The 20,424-nt window shown below is 37.4% G+C and overlaps 1 protein-coding gene across 4 annotated transcripts in view; it reads right to left on the reverse strand.

Annotated features, from left to right (window-relative positions):
- Positions 1 to 20,424, reverse strand: part of DCBLD2 (discoidin, CUB and LCCL domain containing 2) — a 117,457-nt gene that overhangs the window by 48,498 nt on the left and 48,535 nt on the right. For all 4 annotated transcript variants that reach the window (XM_021667012.2, XM_021667015.2, XM_021667014.2 and 1 more), the window contains one exon: positions 16,130 to 16,267. In XM_021667012.2, the coding sequence (XP_021522687.1) occupies positions 16,130 to 16,267 (138 nt within the window). The remainder of the gene's footprint in view (positions 1 to 16,129; positions 16,268 to 20,424) is intronic.

A 20,424-nucleotide genomic window follows, 5' to 3' on the forward strand; every position in this document is an offset into this window, starting at 1 on the left:
TGTTGTAGAGATCATTCACCTCCCTGGTTAGCTACATTCCTAAGAGAGAGAGAGAGTGTGTGTGTGTGTGTGGGGGGGGTGGGCAATTGTGAATGGGACTGTGTTCTTGATTTGGCTCTTAGCTTGACTGTTTTTAGTATATAGAAACGCTAGTAATTTTTTTTTTTTTTGAGATGGGAGTCTCACTCTGTTGCCCAGGCTGGAGTGCAGTGGCTCGATCTTGGCTCACTGCAACCTCTGCCTCCCAGGTAGTTGGGATTACAGGCACACGCCACCATGCCCAGCTAATTTTTTTTATTTTTTTTTGAGAGGGGGTTTCACCATGTTGGTCAGGCTGGTCTTGAACTCCTGACCTCAGGTGATCCGCCTGCCTTGGCCTCCCAGAGGGCTGGGATTACAGGCATGATCCACTGCACCCGGCCTAATTTTTTTTATTTTTAGTAGAAACAGGGTTTCACCCTTTTGGCCAGGCTCATCACGAACTCTTGACCTCAAGTGATCCACTGCCTTGGCTTCCCAAGGTGCTGAGATTACAGGCGTAAGCCACCATGCCTGGCCCTTCTCTCTTCTTTAATCTAGCTAGTGGCCTATCATTAATTTTTTAAAAAAACCAACTCCCTGATTCCTTGATTGTTTGAATGCTTTTCTGTGTCTCACTCTCCTTCAGGTTGAGCTCTGATTTTGTGTTCTGGTAGTTTTGGGGTTGATTTGCTCTTATTTCTCTAATCCTTTAGTTGTGATGTTAGGTTAATTTGAGATCTTTCTAACTTTTTGATGTGGGCATTTAGTGCTATAAATATCCCTCATAACAATGCCTTAGCTGTGTCCCAGAGATTCTGGAACGTTGTATCTTTGTTCTCATTAGTTTCAAATAACTTCTTGATTTTTGCCTTAATTTCATCATTTACTCCAAAGTCATTCCAGGGCAGGTTAATTTCCATGTAATTGCATGGTTTTGAGCAATGATTTTTTTTTTTAGTTTTTATTTCTATTTTTACTACACTGGTCTGAGAGTGTGTCTGGTATGATTTTGGTTCTTTTGCATCTGCTGATTGTTTCACATCTGATTATGTGGTCATTTTTTAAAGTATATGTCATGTGGCGATCAGAAGAATGTATAGTTGTTTTCAGGTGGAGATTCTGTATAGGTCTATCAGATCCCTTTGGTCCAATATTGAGTTTGGGTCATGAATATATCTTTGTTAATTTTCGGCCTAGATGATCTAATACTATCAGTGAAGTGTTCAAGTCTCCCATTATTACTGTGTGGGAGCCTAAGTCTCTTTTTAGGTTTCTAAGAACTTGTTTTATGAATCTGGGTGCTCTTGTGTTGGGTGCACACATATTTAGAATAGTTAGGTCTTCTTGTTGAATTGAACCCTTTACATTATATAATACCTTTGTCTTTTTTGAGCTTTGTTGGTTTAAAGTCTGTTTTGTCTGAAATAGGGTTGCAATCCCTGTATTTTTCTGATTTCCATTTACTTGGTAGATTTTCCTCCATCCCTTTATTTTGAGCCTCTGGGTGTCACTGCATGTGAGATAGGTCTGTTGAAGATGGTATATCATTGGGTCTTGCTTTGTTATTCAGTATGCCACTCTGTGCCTTTTTTAATGTGGCATTTAGGCTATTTACATTCAGGATATAGTATTGATATGTGTGCATTTGATCCTGTCATTGTGTTGTTAGCTGGTTATTATGCTGGCTTGTTTGTGTGGCTGCTTTAGAGTGTCACTGGTGTGTATACTTGAGTGTTTTCCTAGTGGCATTTTAATGGTCTTTTCTTTCCATATTTAGTGCTAGTTTCAAGATCTCTTGGAAAGCGGGTCTAGTGGTAATGCTTAGCATTTGCTTATTTGAAAAAGATCTTATATCTCCTTTGCTAAGGAAGCTTAGTTTGGCTGGTTATAAAATTCTTAGTTGAAGATTTTTTTCTTTAAGAATGTCAAATGTAGGCCCCCAATCTCTTCCAATTTGTAGGGTTTCAGCTGAGAGGTCTGCTCTTAGCCTGAAGGGGTTCCCTTTGTTGGTGACCTGCCCTTTCTCCTTAGTTGCCTTTAACATTCTTTTATTTCGACATTGGAAAATCTGAAGGTTATGTTTCTTGGGGATGATCTTGTGTAGAATCTTGCAGGGGTTCTTTGTATTTCCTGAATTTGACTGTTGGCTGTTCTAGTGAGGCTGGGCAAATTTTCAAGGACAATATCCTGATATATGTTTTCCAAGTTGTTTGTTTTCTCCCCATCCAATTCAGGGATGTCAACGATTTGCAGATTTGGCCTCTTTATATAATCCTGTATTTCTTGGAGGTTTTATTCATTCCTTTTCATTTTTTCTTCATTTTTATCTGCCTTTTTCAGACAGCCAGTCTTCAAGTTCCAAGATTCTTTTCTCAGCTTGGTCTATTCTGCTGTTAATACTTGCAATTGGGCTGTGAAATTCTTTTTTTTTTTTTTTTTTTTTGAGAAAGAGAGAGAGAGAATAGGAAGGAGAAAAAAGGAAGAGAAAGAGAGAGAGAGAGAATGGGGAGGAGGGAGAAGGAAAAGAAAGAGGGAGAGAGAATGGGAGTATTGCTTTCTTGCCCAGGCTAGAATGCAATTTAGTAATGGGTATTGAAAACCTCTTTTATACTGATAATTATACTTAATGATGTAGTCAGGAAGGAATAAGGGAAGAAGATAACAAACAAACAGCCAACCAATATTTAATTTAAACCTATGAAATGCTATGCGATTACTGAGGAGTGATTTACTTCCAATTATATAGTCACCTTTGGAATAGGTGTGAGGTGGTAATGTATGTTTTGTGTATTTGAAGTGGAGAGTACTATAAATATTTATTAAGTTTACTTGTTCCGGGTCTGAGTTCAAGTTCTGAATATCCTTGTTAATTTTCTATCTCGTTGATCTATAGAATCGTTAGCTCTTCTTGTTGCATTGATCCTTTTGCCATTATGTAATGTCATTCCTCGCCTCTTTTGATCTTTGTTGCTTTAAAGTCTACTTTATCAGAGGTGAGAATTGCATCTCCTGCTTTTTGTTTATTAGTTTATTTTTACTCTCTGTTCAATTGGTAAGTCTTCCTCCTTCTCTCTGAGTCTTTGTGTATTGTTTCATGTAAGATGGGCCCGGATGCAGCATACCGATGGGTTTTGGCTTTTTATCCAATTAAAATATATATAAGTTTAATACCAGCATTTGATGTTAGCTGGCTGTTTTGCCCATTAGTTGATGTGAATTTTTTATTGTGTTAAAGTTCTTTGCTTTTTGATATATTTTTGGAAAGGCTGATATTGGTTGTTCCTTTATATGTATAGTGCTTCTTTCAGAAGCTCTTGTAAAGCAGGCCTGGTGGTGGTGAACTCTCTAAGTACTTGTTTGTTCGCAAAAGATTTAATTTTTCCTTCGCACATAAAGCTTAATTTGGCTGGATAGGAAATTCTGGGTTGAAAGTTCTTTTCTTTAAGGATGTTAAATATTGGTCCCCACTCTTTTCTGGCTTGTAGGGTTTCTGCTGAGAGATCTGCTGTAAGTCTGATAGGTTTCCCTTTATGGGTAACCTGAACTTTCTCTCTAGCTGCCCTTAGTATTTTCTCCTTCATTTCAACCCTAATAAATCTGGCAATTATGTGCCTTGGGGTTGGTCTTCTTGAAGAATATCTTTGTGGTGTTCTCTGTATTACCTGGAGTTGAATATTACCCTGCCTTGCCAGGTTGGGAAAATTTTCCTGAATGATATCCTGAAGAGTATTTTCCAACTTGGATTCATTCTCTTCATCACATTCAGGTACACCTCTCAAACGTAAATTAGGTCTTTTCACATAGTCCCATATTTCCTGGAGACTTTGCTCATTCCTTTTCATCCTTTTTTCTGCATTCTTGTCTTCTCGTTTCATTTCACTGAGCTGGTCCTCGACTTCTGATATCCTTCCTTCTGCTTGATCAATTCGACTGTTTAAACTTGTGCATGCTTCGCGAAGTTCTCGTGTTGTGTTTTTCAGCTCCATCAATTCACTTATATTCTTCTCTAAATTGTCCATTCTCATTAACATTTCGTCAAACCTTTTTTCAAGGTTCTTAGTTTCTTTGCATTGGGTTAGAATAAGTTCTTTTAATTCACAGAAGTTTCTTATCACCCACGTTTGGAAACCTGCTTCTGTTATTGGAACACACGTGTAATCTATTAAGCCTTGTTCCGTTGCTGATGAGGAATTGCAATCCCCTGTAGAGGGAGAGGCATTCTGATTTTGAGTATTCTCTACCTTTTTACGCTGGTTTCTTCCCTTCATTATATATTTGTCCGTCTGTCGTCTTTATAATTACCGACTTTCTAACTGGGTCTCTGACGTCCAACTTGTTGATTCCCTGCGCCGAAATCTGAGCAATCCACTGAGCCGGCCAAAACAGCGGTGTTAAGATTGATGGTGCTTTTCTGCCCGGGAATATCCGGACTCTGCACCAAGAACTGGCGTGCTAAGGCACCAGCAAAACCGCCACGCCGGCCACAAGAGTCGCCCTGGCGACCCGTGGAGCTCCTCCACTGGGAATCTCGTGGTCCGTGAGCAACTAATATTCGTCTGAAAGTGTGGCGTCCTCTCGTTCTTTGCGCTTTCACTGGGAGGTATGTGCCCGAGCTGCTAATCATCAGCCATCTTGGATCTCTCCTCTGTGAAATTCTTGTAGTATGTTTTTCAGCTCTATCAGGTCAGTTAGATTCTTTATTACAATGGTGGTTTTGTCTGTCAGCTCCCGTATCGTTTTATTATTAATTCTTACTTTCCTTGGATTGGGTTTTGCCATTCTCCTGAATCTCGATGTTCTTCATTTCTATGCATATTTTGAATTCTACTTCTGTCATTTCAGCCAACTCAGCCTGGTTAAGAACCCTTGTTGGTGAATTAGTGCAATTGTTAAGAGGTCATAAGACACTGTGGCCACTTGAATTGCTGGAGATCTTGTGTTAGTTCTTTCTCATCTCTGTGGGCATTCCTTTAACTGCTGGGCTGCCTCCGACTGAAGTGGTCAAGTGAGGACACGGTAGTTGTGCCGGAGTCCAAGGTTAGGTGGCCCTGTCCAATGAGAAGTGAGGACTGAGATCTACATGGAGAACTAGTCTGACCACTTTTCTGTGAGATGACCACTTTTCTATGAGACAGGTGCTGTGCTGGGGGATCAGACCAGCCTTTGGTCCTAAGGACTCTCCAGAGCCTAGAAACAGCAAAGGTGAGGGCTGCAAGGCAGAAAAGATAGAAACACACCCTCCCACTGGGAGCTCTGTCCCAGGGAGCTGCAGAGTTGCTACTGGCTCCAAAGTCTAGTGAGGGGAGGCTGGAAACCCAGACCTGCAGGACTTACCCAGTGAGGAGATATGAGAGTGGGGCCCCATGTAAGAAACAGTCTGGTCACTTTTCTGTATGACTGCTGCAGCATGCTAGGAACCTGCTCTGGTCCCCAGTCACCTCGGATTTTCCAGCACCACTTCCCTGGGTACGGGAGGCTCCTCTGGCCCTGTGTCGTTCCTGAGTGGGTGGTTGTCCTGCTTTGCTTCTTTCCATTCTGTGTGAGTAGAGCTGTTTTCTTGATGAATCCCAGTGTGTGCACCTGGGTGTTCCAGTTGAAGGTGCTGTATTTACTTGCCCTTTCTATTTCTTTCCATGAAGGCAGCACACACAGTTTCTAGGTGGTCATCTTGGTCAGTACCCCTGAACTGTATATTTTAAATAGGACAGTTCTATCGTGTGTGAATTATAACTTAATAAGACTGTTATAAAATTTTTAAAAATAAAAAGCTATCACAGAATTACAATGTCCTTTCACATATCTGCATTGATGGGTGAAATAAAGCCTAGTAAAAGAGCCAGGGCGGGCAGTTTGCTCATTTATTCATTCAGCATATATTTAACAAGCATGTATTATGACCGGGTGTCATTCTAGGCACGAGAGGAAAAAACAAAGAGCCACCAGATAAAAATTCCTTGATATAGGGAGGATACCTCTGGGTGGGGTGGCGAGAGGTAAAAGAAAACAGACAATGTGAGTAAGAAAAATACATAGTATGTTAGAATGTGTATTGTACTTTAGAAAAATAATGAGACCAAGAAGTTTTAAAAAGTTAGGGAGTTACAATTTTAAGTACAGTGGTCAGGTCAGGCAGCGCTGTGAAGATGAAACTTAAATAAAACTCTAAAATAGGTGAGGGAGTGAGGTATGAGGTGTTTGAATCTGAGAAAAGGCAGTGGGAATCAAAGGCTTGTGTGGAAATGCGCCCGGCAGCTTTGAGGCCACAGTAGACAAGCAAGAGATGAATTCAGATGAGTAATGGGAAGCTGAATGCTAGAGTATCTTGAAGACAAGGATAGTTGGTAGAGTGAGATGAAACTTTCACATTAGTAAGATCACACTGACCACTGAATTCAGAGTAGACTGAAGGAGAGAAAGGGCAAAAACAAAAGCCAGTAAGAAATTTACTGCCACAATTGACGTAAAAGTTAGGACCTGAAATAGAATGGTAGCAGTGGAGCTGTTAAGATAGAGTCAGATTCTAGTCTATGTAGATATATATTCTAAGAATTGGCAGGGGAATATGGAGTTTGAGAGAAAAAGAGGAGTCAAAGATACACTAAAGTTTCTGGACTGAGCAACTTAAAAGATGAACTTATTACATGTGATGTGCTTCGATTATAATACTACTGAGAAAGCACTCAATTATCTTGCTGGATCCATGTTAAACACATGTCCTATAATACTAGAAAATCAGTGATATGTTCAAAGTACAGGGCAGTATATAATTTACTGTATTTTTCTTCCCCTCACTCTGTCACCTAGGCTAGAGTGCAATGGCATGATCGTAGCTCATTGCAGCCTCAAGTTCCTGGTTTCAGGCAATGCTTCCACCTTAGCTTTCCAAGTAGCTAAAACTACAGGCATGTGCCACCACACCCAACTAATTTTTTAAACTGTTGGTAAAGATAGGGATCTCACTATGTTGCCCAGCTCATCTGGAACTCCCAGCCTCAAGCAATCCTCCCACCTCCACCTCCTAAAGTGATGAGATGACATGTATGAGCCACCGTGCCTGATATTTACGTTTTAAACTGACAGCCTCTGGATAGAATTTTATTCTGGTAATTTTAATCAAACACTTAATATATACAAATGACTATAACACGTTACTACACAAAATACCACATATATTGTACACTTCATTTGGGTTCTGTGGATAACAGCGATGGCAGTAGTAAGCAGAATGCCCTCAGGGATTCTGCTGAAGCAAACTGGCACTCCCTCTTTTTTGTATAACCCCCAAAAGAGCATCTTCAGTGTTGAATATATACTAGTCTTCACAGTAGAGTTTAACCCAAAGGAAGTATAACCACAGTATCTATGAAAAGAGTTTCTATCCTTCCCCATTACCTGACTTCCCTAATCCTAGAGGGCTGTCCAGAGGCGGCAGATCTCAGACGGGGCTTTGAAGGCAGGATTGTGAGAAAGAGCAGGAGAGAATACAAATGTGAAGGCAAGCCAACAATCAAGAACAGTCTAAGGAACGTCAGGTCTTTTTAAATGAAGACACTAACATCAGATTTTCTAAGACAGCTGCAAATTTAGTTAGCTATGTTATCTGCCATAACTTACATACTTTTTAAAAAAATTCAGTACAACTACAAACATTTCCAACACATAATAACTGCAAAGGCTAGAGAATTTTGTAACTGTTCCATGAAATATTTATTTAAACTTGAAATCTTACGTTGACCCATATATAATAGCATGAAAATATTATTTTATATTAACAAATGAATCAAAAAATATCAGCACATTGGTTACTATCATAGAAATATTTTTGACTGACAGTGTTGGCTATTTCTGAGACTGTAGGATTGCAAAATATATTTTTTCAGATTTTCTTTCAATTAATACTGTTCTGTGTTCCTGACTGAATTGGAAAAAGACCCTCAGTAGTGTCAGCAGCCATCACTGACCACAATAAGGTTGGTATAAAGCCAACTATATTAGCTGTAGGGTAAAAATTTTTGCATAGTTGAAGCCATTTACTTTTTTTTTTTTTTTGGTAAAGCCATTTATTTCTAAAGACTCAAGAGCCTATATTTATTCTAACTCAAGACGGCATAAACTAGTATTCCTAAGTTACTGCATTTACCAGACATAATATAGGCAGAAGCAAGAAAATGTACACCTACACATTCCTCTCTCTTACGTGCTCTAAAATTCTTTAAATAACCAATTTCCCAGAGCCTTAAAGAATATGTAGTCTTGCTTTCATAGTTCATATCTTGTCAATAACCTTGCCTCGTAGATATATCAGTAGCTACTCTGTTCAAGTGCTAAAGGATGTAGAATAAGACTGGTCTTGCTGCTAAATTCTCCTGACAATATTACTGTGTGGTCCTAAGATTAATCCCTTGCTTCTGTGATAGGAATCTGGCATCGATTTGTAGCATCTGCAATTCTGTTAAGATAAATTTACATATATAGTATAGATAATTTATTGTGATTCAGAGCCAATTAACATTCACTAAGCACCAGATACTATAGTAGGTATTTTTCTTCTCTCTTTTTACGTACTGAGAGTGGAGACTAAACCTTATGTTTCTCTTAGGAATATAACAATGCCATCTATGAACGCAGAGTCCACGGCAGAAGCTCAGAAAAAAATTGTCTCAGACGAAAATAATTAATGCTTTCTTATGGATGATATAAAGCATGGCTCAGTTGCCTAAGCAATAAACTATGTAGTCAAACAGGCTATAATCTACATATGGTTAACTGGATTAAATCAAACTCCATATCTAAATCCTCATACACTAAAAAATGAACATAAAACATTAAAATATAGCATAATTCTTTTGTGACCTACACAGTATCTAGGAAGCTAATAAATACATTAATATTTATCAACAGCGAAGGATACAGCCACTGTTTAGCACAAGATAGCACAAACACATATGTAGTCTCTTTGCAGCACTCCTAATGTGTTAAAAAAAAATTAAACACATAAAAAACCATAAAATCATTAAGATGCTCTTCAGGTTTATCGATCAGCTGGGAATAAACTATCCTGTAATGTGAACTGCCTCTTCAGGTTAACACCATCTTAACAGATTGAGTGTTTACAGTCTCTTTCTCTGAAAAATTGCTAACACTTTGTTCATCAGCATCTTTGTTCTACAAATTGACACCAAACTATAAATATTCTTCTGTATGTTAATTACATTATAGATACAAACATTATATAATACTCATTTTTGTGTAAATGAAAGCATATCTAAAGATAGGAATGTAAACTGAAATTTCATTAATAAAATTTTACTAAGTTTAATAGTATCAGAGTTTTACAATGTTTGACAGATACAGTAAGCAAAATTTGGAACGCAATATAAAAATAACAAATAGAAGCCTAGCTAAGTGTAGTACTGGAAAAAAAATAGATTCTATAAAATTACTGTACAGTTAAAAAGCTAAACAATCTAAGGAATTCACGTTCTATTTTCAAAGCCAAAAACATTCCATGCAGGAAAAAAATAACCAGTTACAGAAATTTGGACTCTGTTAGGAATTATCTAGTCAGCCCTATGTTTCATTTGCAAACTGATACAATCTGATGTAAGAATAAAGAAACGGAAACTATTTGCAAAAACGAGGTGGCTAAAAAACGCAGCAATCAAACATTTTTTACACTAATTCTAAAAATAATCCATCACATAGCAACAATAATCTTGTTAATTGGGAATATTTTCCAGGCTCAGCTGTTCACAAGTCTTAAGTGCACTGTCATCAGATTCTATGGGTGGCAGACAATGAATGAACATGTGTTTAAAGGTTCCAATCAGAAAGTATGTTAATATCTACATTGGATCGTATTTCACATGAAAATTTAAACTATTTACTATTTCTCCCCTCCAAAACAAGGGCAAACTTTAGACTGACCACTACAAAATTCTGAGTTGGTGAAATCTAAAGTAGTAAGATTTAATATTATGTTTTAAGTGACAATTTCATGTGCACCAAAAAGAATACCAGGATCACCATTTCCAATCATGCATATACACACCGCCCCTCCTCCCCCCGCAATTATGGTACATATGAATAAATACTGCCTTAAAGGACTTGAAGCTTTCAATGCAAATGTATTTATTTCCTGAGTTTACTAACTAAAATGACTTAAAAAAATAATCATGCAGAACCATCCTAGAAATGTCCAGTTCTTCCTAGAAACTGGTCATTGTTGAACAGATTCAAAAATAGAAATTTAGATAATCTATAAAATTCATTTTGTTTTTCAATTCCAATGACAAATGCTGTTTTTAAATCTACTTTTCAGAATGAAATGTCAGTAGCATTTATTATTATTATCAGTAGTAGTAGTTTTAGACAGTTTCCCCTCTTGTTGCCCAGGCTGTAGTGCAGTGACACAATCTCGGCTCACTGCAACCTCCGTCTCCCAGGTACAAACGATTCTCCTGCCTTAGTCCCCTGAGTAGCTGGGATTACAGGCACCTACCAACATGCCCGGCTAATTTTTTGTATTTTTAGTAGAGACAGGGTTTCATCATGTTGGCTAGGCTGCTCTCGAACTCCTGACCTCAGGTGATCCACGTGTGTCTGCCTCCCAAAGTGCAGGGATTGCAGGTATGAGCCAACCACACCCAGCTACCATTACTATTCTACTAAATTAAAAGATCTGAGTTACCAGAGTCTGGACCTTAGGGTGATAGGTTCTGCCTCACTTGGTAACACCAGCAGGAGCTGACTTCTAAACAGGGGTTGCTAATAAGAATGTCCAAGAGACCACAAAGGTCTACATACATCTGCAAATTTTCAGAAAGTCTAGTTGAAATTTGTTGAGATTATGCTACTTTAGAGTAGAAATACTAGTCCTCTCATAATTGTTGGAAATCTTGATTCATATTTCTCTGTATCAAATTGCTTGCTACTCAATGAGGAAATGGGACCTTTTCCTTCCGCTATCTTTCAAATATAAGGTTTACAGGTGAAAATGAAAAGAGATGACTGGTAATGAAAAAAGCTGAAAACTACTGCTCAAAGATCATTACAAATAGCAGAGATGGGGGAAAAACCCAAAGTTTTATTAAAAATTTAGTGAAAACTAGACATGAAAGTGGAAAAGGACTCCGGGTAGAGTGCCAAGATACAACCTGGACGTTTAACTAGAGTTCAGAGCTTCATCCAGCAGAGCTTCCTAATGCTCAAAGACTCCTCCTAGAACTTGTATTCCAGCAGGATAAACTTTAACTCATTGAAATGTTCCCTGTAGAAGATATGTCTGACTCTCCAGTCTTTACAAACTGGCATAATTCTACTTATATTATAACAAGACCTCTTAATTCAATCATCTCTGCTTTGGCTCCTCTAACAGCCTTTTAATGGGCCTCCCTAAATTTATTCTTACTTTTATTTGACCCACTCTTCACAGAGCAGGGAAGACTGCAAAAACAAAAACATAAATCCAGTCACACCACTACTCTGTTCTTAACAGCTTCCAAGCACTCTTAGGGAAAAGCTCCAACCCTTACATTTTCTATAAGGTTCAGAATAATGAGACCGACTCATCCCCCACCCAATCTACTCCAGCTACTCTGGCTTTTTTTTTTCTTTTTTTTGTTTTTTTAAGACAGAGTCTCACTCTGTCGCCAGGCTGGAGGGCAGTGGTGTGATCTCAGCTCACTGCAATCTCCACCTCCCGGGTTCAAGGGATTCTCTTGGCTCAGCCTCCTGAGTAGCTGGGATTAAAGGCACACACCACCACATCCTGCTAATTTTTCTACTTTAGTAGAGATGGGGTTTCACCATGTTGGCCAAGATGGTCTCGCTCTCCTGACCTCATGATCCGCGCGCTTCAGCCTCCCAAAGTGCTGGGATTACAGGAGTGAGCCACCGTGCCCAGCCTACTATGGCTTTCATTTTTGTTTTTTTTTTTTTAATGTTAAGTTCTGGGGTACATGTGCAGATCGTGCAGTTCTGTTACATAGGTATACACATGCCATGGTGGTGGATTGCTGCATCCATCGCCCCGGCATCTACATTAGGTATTTCTCCTAATGCTATTCCTCCCTCCCCAATCCCTCCACCCCTGCTATTACTCCCCTAACCCCCTACCCACAGGCTCCAGTGTGTGATGTTCCCCTCCCTGTGTCCATGCGTTCTCATTGTTCAACAACCACTTTTCCAGTTCTCCCAAAGCTCTTCTCCACCATCAGGTTTTTGTACTTGTTCCCTTCTCTACAATGTTTTTCATTCCTTGTTTGCCTGGAAACTTCAATCCTTCACTTCTCAGGTTAAAAGTGACTTCTGCGGTGACTCACGCCTGTAATCCCAGCACTCTGGGAGGCCGAGGCGGGCGGATCTCGAGGTCAAGAGATCGAGACCATCCTGGCCAACATGGTGAAACCCTGTCTCTACTAAAAATACAAAGAATAGCCGGGCATGGTGGCATGCGCCTGTGGTCCCAGCTACTTGGGAGGCTGAGGCAGAAGAATCACTTGAACCCAGGAGGCGGAGGTTGCAGTGAGCCAAGATTGCGCCACTGCACTCCAGCCTGGCGACAGAGCAAGACTCCATCTCAAGAAAAAAAAAACAGTGACTTCCTCAAGAAAGCTCTGCTTTTCAGTAACCCTTCACTCCCCACACACTTCTGGCCCCTATCATTTGCTGACTCTTTCACCATACTTTATTTCATAATTTCAACTAAGTAATTATTCATTTAATGTCTTTTTCCCGCCCTACACTGCAAGTCCCATGAAGGTGTGAATGTGTCTTATTTACTGCTGTTTCCTTGGTGCCAAGCATAGAGCTGGCAATAAGGAATCAAAATGAAGAGTGTTACAATGGGCTCTTGCACAAGGTAATGAGAATTAGTTTATCTCACACAAAATCATGACTCTTATAAAGAACACACAATAACACAAGTCATCCTTAGAGTCTAACAAATGAAGTAGCTGTTGAAGCAAGATTTTTCACAATCTTTTCATTCCCCAATACTCTTAAATCTTCAACTAGACTTCTAGGTTAGGGATGTGTAGTTAGGTTCCTTGAAAATATTCATGGAATTTATTGTGGCAGTTAAGTTTCCTGGATAAAAATACACTGAGGACCTCAACCAAAGCCAAGCAACCTTCAAATGAATGAGTCATTACAAGAAACTGTGATCAAAAAGCCACCCAAGAAGAAGTCATAAAAATTCAAGCGGTGTTCTCTTGAATATGGTTCACACAATTCATTTTAGTTCAGATAAAACAAATGCTTGATGGATGGGATAAAGACATGTAAAAAAATAACAGGATTTCAGGAGATAGCTGTTAAATGAGGATTTCCTAAGATGATTATGACTTTAGAAAGCGTTAGTATCAAGAAGTTTCTGATTTCTTTTGTGGTTGTTTCAAAAATCTTTAGAACTCAAGATTCTTCTAAAATAGAATATAGCCATTTGAAATTTGGCAGAGACGTTTTTAAGTCTACACAACATACTGATTCTTTTATCTGAGGTCATAGCCAATTCTTAAGTAAATTTAATGCAGGACATTCAGATTTCTGTGGGTCAAAAAGTCTCATCATTTAAATATCTAATGTAAGAACCTTTTTTTTTTTTTAAAAAAAAGAGGATACTTATTTTCCAGAAACCTCCAACTTGATAAGTAACAGAGGAAATGGAAAATATGAATCAAAATAAATAATTTAACCTGATATTAAGATCAAAAAACTTAAAATAAGAAACAAATTAATTTTATTTTTTATCTTCTCACCTATCAAGACTTTCAATAAATAAAACTTAAAGGACAGTAATCCATTATTATCTCACCTGTGTTCTCTATATTAGTCTTTCGGTGGCAGGGGTGGGGAAAATGTGTATGCATGGGTACAGTGGTAGAAGGGGGAAAAATAACATTGCATACGCCCGCTATGTCATGAGCCTACAAACACTACACATTTTATTAGATTAAATCCTCACAACACATCCAAAGATACAACCCACAGCGGTGAAATGACTGGCCAGAGGTTAGCCGGCCAGCTCGCGGCAGAGGCAGGCTTTGATTCCAGCGATACCTAGTGTCCCTTCCACAACATCACACTGCCTAAGTTTTCCTGGTTCTGTCAAAAATATGAATTGTTCATTTAGCATAATGTTTCTAGTTTTTTCTTTTATTTTATCCAAATTAATTTTCCTTCTCATTCCCTATACAGATATTATTAGCCTTCACATCTTGCTCTATTGCTATAAACTAAGGGAAGGTGGGTTCCTCCACAGAGAACAGCTCCCTCCTCTATTACCTTCTAAATGAAATGTTATTAATAAGACGTATCGTGTTTATCTCAAATCCCCATAGCTGAGGAGGAATCGCTTGTTTTCCCCTATAATTCCCAGTGCCCAGCATTCCACGACTAGGAGGTTCTTGATAATTTCTTCATTTATACAATATGAAGTAAAAGCCAATTTAAACTTTAAAATGGTAAACTTAATTCAATGCTGAATATCAAAATAATCAACTTTTAAAAATTTAAATGATTCGTTGTGATATAATCTGTACTAGCAACACTCCTTACACTTTCTCAGTACAGTACCCCTACCCAGCAGGGGGACATGAACACATCCCACAGCAGCTAAAACACATGAGATTTCATGCAGGTCTTGTACTGTACCTTAGAGATTCAGGTACATTTTGGGTTCCAGTCTATTTAATAACCTTTTTTTTTTTTTAACTTTTAAGTTCAGGGGTACATGTACAGGTTTGTCACATAAGTAAACTCGTCTCATGGGGGCTTGTTTTATAGATTATTTCATCATCCAGGTATTAGGCCTGGTATCCATTAGTTATTTTTCCTGATCTTCTTCCACCTCCTTCCAGTGAGTGTTGTTCCCCTCTATGTGTCCATGTGTTTTCATAATTTAGCTTCCTCTGTTCCTGCATTAGTTTGCTAAAGATAATAGCTTCCAACCCCTTCCGTGTCCCTGGAAAGAACATCTCATTCTTTTATATGGCTGCATAGTATTCCATGGTGCATATGTGCCACATTTTCTTTATCCAGTCTATCACCGATGGGCGTTTAAGTTGATTCCAAGTCTTTGCTATTGTGAATACTGCTACAATGAACATACACTTGCATATGTCTTTATGACAGAATGATATATTCCTTTGGGTATATGGGATTGCTGGGTTGAATGGTATTTCTATCTTTAGGTCTTTGAGGAACTGCCATACTATATTCTACAACAGCTAATTTACACTCCCATGAACAATGTATACTGTTCCACAACCTCATCAGCATCTGAATAATCTTGTTTTCAATTTTCCCCCTTTACAGCACGTGTTCCTCCTAAATATCAGCAATTTAAAAATACCTCATGTTTACTTCACACTGTCTCAGCAATCCTCAGGTACTCCTGGGGATGTGAGACCTTATTCTTCAAAAATAGTGGTAATATGGCCTTAACACGGTACTACAAAATGGTAAACTGTGAATAATAATGGTTTAAATTGGTATAAAACATTTCAATAATTCACAAATTTACAAAATGTTGTTATAGGCCAGGTGTGGTGGCTTATGCCTGTAATCCCAGCACTTTGGGAGGCCAACAGGGGGGTGGATTGCCTGAGGTTGGGAGTTTGAGACCAGCCTGACCAACATGGAGAAACCCCATCTATACTAAAAATACAAAATTAGCTGGGCGTGGCGGCACATGCCTGTAATCCCAGCTACTCAGGAGGCTGAGGCAGGAGAATTGCCTGAACCCAGGAGGTGGAGGTTGTAGTGAGCCAAGATCATGCCATTGCACTCTAGTCTGGGCAACAAGAGTGAAATTCTGTCTCAAAAAAACAGTTATTATAGTTTGTGTTCCAACATTATAAAAATAAAAAAACCGTATATCATCAGCATTTCCTCTACTAAGGAAAGGGAAGTAACATTCATGTACTTTTATTTTTGGAATTCTGAAACTTATCTCACCTTATTTGCCAGATTTATGCATGGGCTATTAACTGTTCAGTCTTTCTAATCTATTCCAACTGCAGACAACAGATACTTAAAAAAAGCATTTCATTTTTGTTGTTAGAAATTGCAAAACATAGGAGCCATTGCATAAGGTGAAAATTACCTTGTTTATCTATAACAGAGTATGAGGCCAAAAATCCGCGTCCAGAAACATGGATTCCACTCATGAACAGCAATGTGATTTCATTGCTTTTTGATTCGATTGAATGGTTCATTTGCAACCCCAGACCACAGTATTTGCCTAGGAATGAAAGAAAAGCAGATATTTGTTGTGATTCTCATAAAGTCAGTAATATTTGCAATGTAGATAACAGAATCAGAATAATATACCAAACTGGCTATTAAATTAGTATAAAATAATGACTGACATGTTTAATGATTACAAATCGTACTATTCTGGAGGAAAAAAATGCCAAGCAATAACTATTCAAAAGGAAAAACAGTACATGCATCACTGACCTTATAAAGATCTATTTCCTGTGAAAGACATGTATACTCTTTAAAAAATAATGAGGGACTAAAAAAATTAATAAAATATTTCATGCCGACAGGTGGCTCACAAGTGAACTGATGGTTAATTAGTAGTGTTCTTAATGTGCTTCCCTCAGACCCCTTAGATTCTGGCCTCAGGTCATGCCTCAAGTCTTTTATTGGACCTACTCTATTTTACTTCTGAGGGTTGTTGGATCTCTAAATCTCTTTAGATGATCACCTCTGATCCCATGGCTTTAACTATGATCTGACAACTCACAAGCTGAACCTTCCATGCACAGCTTTTTCCTTGAATGTCAGATGCATATATATAACTGAGTGCCTAACTTCCATTCTTTAATGTCTATCACAGGGGTGTTCAATCTTTCGGCTTCCCTGGGCCACACTGGAAAAAGAATTATCTTGGGCCACCCAGAAAATACATTAACACTAACAACAGCTGATGGGCACAACAATCAATCAACCAATAAATAAACAAACATAAATAAATCACTAAAAATCTCATAATGTTTTAAGGAAGTTTACAAATTTGTGTGTTTATATTCAAAGCTGCCCTGGGCTGCATGCAGCCTGCAGGCCACAGGTTGAACAAGCTTGGTCTATCAAATATATAAAAAATAACATATTCTCAGTACAGATCTAAGATATTAAGATAAAAAAAGAACAAGAAAAATTAAAGCAAGACATCTACTAATAAATAATAAAAATGGATTTTCTGATGTGCTTAGTAACTTGTATAAGAAATTCTGAATAAGGAGTTCCAAAAATGTTTTGAGCTATGGCACCATCACTTGAGTAAGAGTAACGTGGACTTCCAAGGATATCATTTTCACTGATGATACTTGATCTTATAAGTAGAAAATTCTAATGAATTGAAAACAAAATATCTCACTAGAACTAGTATATAAACTTAGCTAAGTCACAGGATTGATATACAAAAATCAACTGCATTTCTATATATGCTAGTGACAATATGAAATGAAAATTTTAAAACTCCATCCATAGTAGCATCACAAAAGTTAAAATACTTAGGGATAATATCGTTTTAAACAGTACACTGAAAAATATAAAACATTGCTGAGAGAAATTAAAGAACCAAACAAATGAGAAGATACATTAAATTCATGAACTGAAAGACTCAATATTGTTAAGATGTCAGTTCTCCCTATATTGAAATACTGTTTTAATGCAATCCCAGTCCTAATGAGCTTTTTTCTTTTTTAAAAAAAGAAATTCACAAGCTGGGTCTAAAATGTATATGTAAGTGCAAAAGGATATAGAACAGCCAACATAATTTTAGTAAAGGAAGAAAAGCGAAGGAAACTAATCAAGACTGTGATACTGTTGAAGGACAAACTTATATACATAATATATATAGTTGTATTTTGGTATGAAGGATAGGTTCAAAACTTATATACAAAACTTATAGGTTCAAAACTTATATAGGTTCAAACTTACATACATAATATAGATAGTTGTATTTTGGTATGAAGGATAGCTTCAAAAACTTCTCTTGGATACCAAAGTCCCTGATATAAAACGGCTAAGTATCTGCGTGTAACCTATGCACATCCTTCTGTTGCTTTAAATCACCTCTAAATTACTTACAATATGTAACATAACGTAAATACTACGTAAACAGTTGTTATTCTATATGTAGGAAATAAGGACAAAAAAATCTGCATGTATTCGATACATTTTTTTCCTGAATTTTTTTTTTTTTTTTTTGGAGACGGAGTGTCACTCTCGTTGCTCAGGCTGGAGTGCAGTGGCGCAATCTCCACTCACTGCAACCTCTGCCTCCCGGGTTCAAGCAATTCTCCTGCCTCAGCCTCCCAAGTAGCTGGGATTATAGGTGTGTGCCACCACTCCTGGCTAATTTTGTATTTTTAGTAGAGATGGGGTTTCTCCATGTTGGTCAGGCTGGTCTTGAATTCCTGACCTCCAGTGATCCGCCTGCCTTAGCCTCCCAAAGTGCTGGGATTATAGGCGTGAACCACCACTCCCGGCCTTTTCTTGAATATTTTTTATTTGAAGTTAGTTTAATCCACAATTGCCGGATCATGGATAAGGAGGGCTGACTGTATATTGTACATATAACAAGCATATATATATATATATATATATATATATATATATATACAATTGTGCATCAATAATAATGGAAATGTGCTCTGAGAAATGCACTGTTAGGCAATTCCACCACTGTGCAAACATTATAGAGTGTACTTACACAAACCTAGTTAGTATTAGCCTACTACACACTAGGTTACACTAGGCTAGGGGCCATATGGTATAGCCTATTGCTCCAGAGCTACAACAGCACGTTACTATACTGAATACCATAGGCAACCGTAACACAATGCCAAATATTTGTTTATCTAAACATAGAAAAGATACAGTAAAAATATGGTAAAAAAAAAATTTTTAATTAACAACTGATAATTCCATTATCATCTTATGGGACAACTGTCATATATGCCATCTGTCACCGACCAAAATGTTACGTGTCAAATGACTGTATTTCATTCACATATACAGATAGATATAGGTATCTCAATGGAGCAGAAGAGAGTTCACATATATGGTCAACTGATTTCTGACAAAGGAGTCAAGATAACTCAACAGGTTGAAGTTGAGTTGAAGGACAGTCCTTTCAAGAAATGTATTAAACCAGTTGGATAAAAATATGCAAAACCAAAATGAATTTAGAATTTTACTTCACAACATATACAAAAATTAAGTCAAAATGGATTACAGGTCTAAATGTAAGAAAAACATAAAACTCTTACAAGGAAACATAGGAGAAATCTTTGTGACTTTAGGGTTAAGCAAAGATTTCTGAGATTGAACACCAATTCATTAAAGAAAAATGAATAATTTGGATTTTATCCAAATCTAAAATGTCTGCTCTTCAAAAGACACTTTTAAGAAGATGGAAAGACAAGACTAGGAGAAAATATTTGCAAAACATTTATCTGATAAAGGACTCATATCTAGAATGTATAAGGAATTCTTGTAATTCAATAATAAGCCAATCATCCATTTTTTTCCAATTGGTTAAAGATTTGAATAAGACTCTTCAACAAAGAAGGCATACTATATGACAAGTAAGCACATAAAAAGATGCTCAACAGCATCTGTCATTAGGGAATGAATATTAGAGCTACAACAGAATTCAACTACATACTCGAAACAAGGTCAATAATCAAAAAGACTGACAATACACCAAGTATTGGTAAAGATATGCAGAAAATGGGACCTTCGTATGCTAATGGCGAGAATATAAAATGGCAGCAATTTTTGAAATACAATTTAGCAGTTTCTTAAAAAGTTACAACATAAACATGTACTTATACAGCCCAGTAATCCACTTTTACTTATCTACCCAAGAGGAAAGAAAATATGCCCACAGAAAGACTATGTAAAATGGTCACAACAGTATTTCTCATCTCTGCCTCAAACTGAAATTTTCATCAACTAATGAATAAAGAAAATGTGGTATATATATATATATTCATACAGAGGAATATTACTCAATAATGGAAAGGAACAAACTACTGATACATGCAACAAAATGAATGAACCTCAAAAACATTTTCCACTGAGCCAATGTTTCCAAAAGATTATACAAAAATAGAACTGTCAAACTTATGCAGAATTTAAAAAATAAATTATTCTCTAAAGCTAAGGGTTTTCCCTTACCCACTGAAAAAGTACTATATTTTAAATAATTTTATATTTTATGTAAATATATCTAAAGCCAGTCAATTGTTCTTTTTTACAGAAAATGAGAACAATTTAACCCTAAGTCTAAATTGGCAGTTGTCAGTTAAAGCAAAGCAACAAAGTCAAACAAATAATAACCCAATTTTTAAATGTCCAACATGGTCCCTAAGATTTCAT

This window comes from Aotus nancymaae, unplaced genomic scaffold, assembly GCF_030222135.1.
Source record: "Aotus nancymaae isolate 86718 unplaced genomic scaffold, 86718_ANA_hifiasm-v0.15.2.pri h1tg000011l, whole genome shotgun sequence".
NCBI lineage: Eukaryota > Metazoa > Chordata > Mammalia > Primates > Aotidae > Aotus > Aotus nancymaae.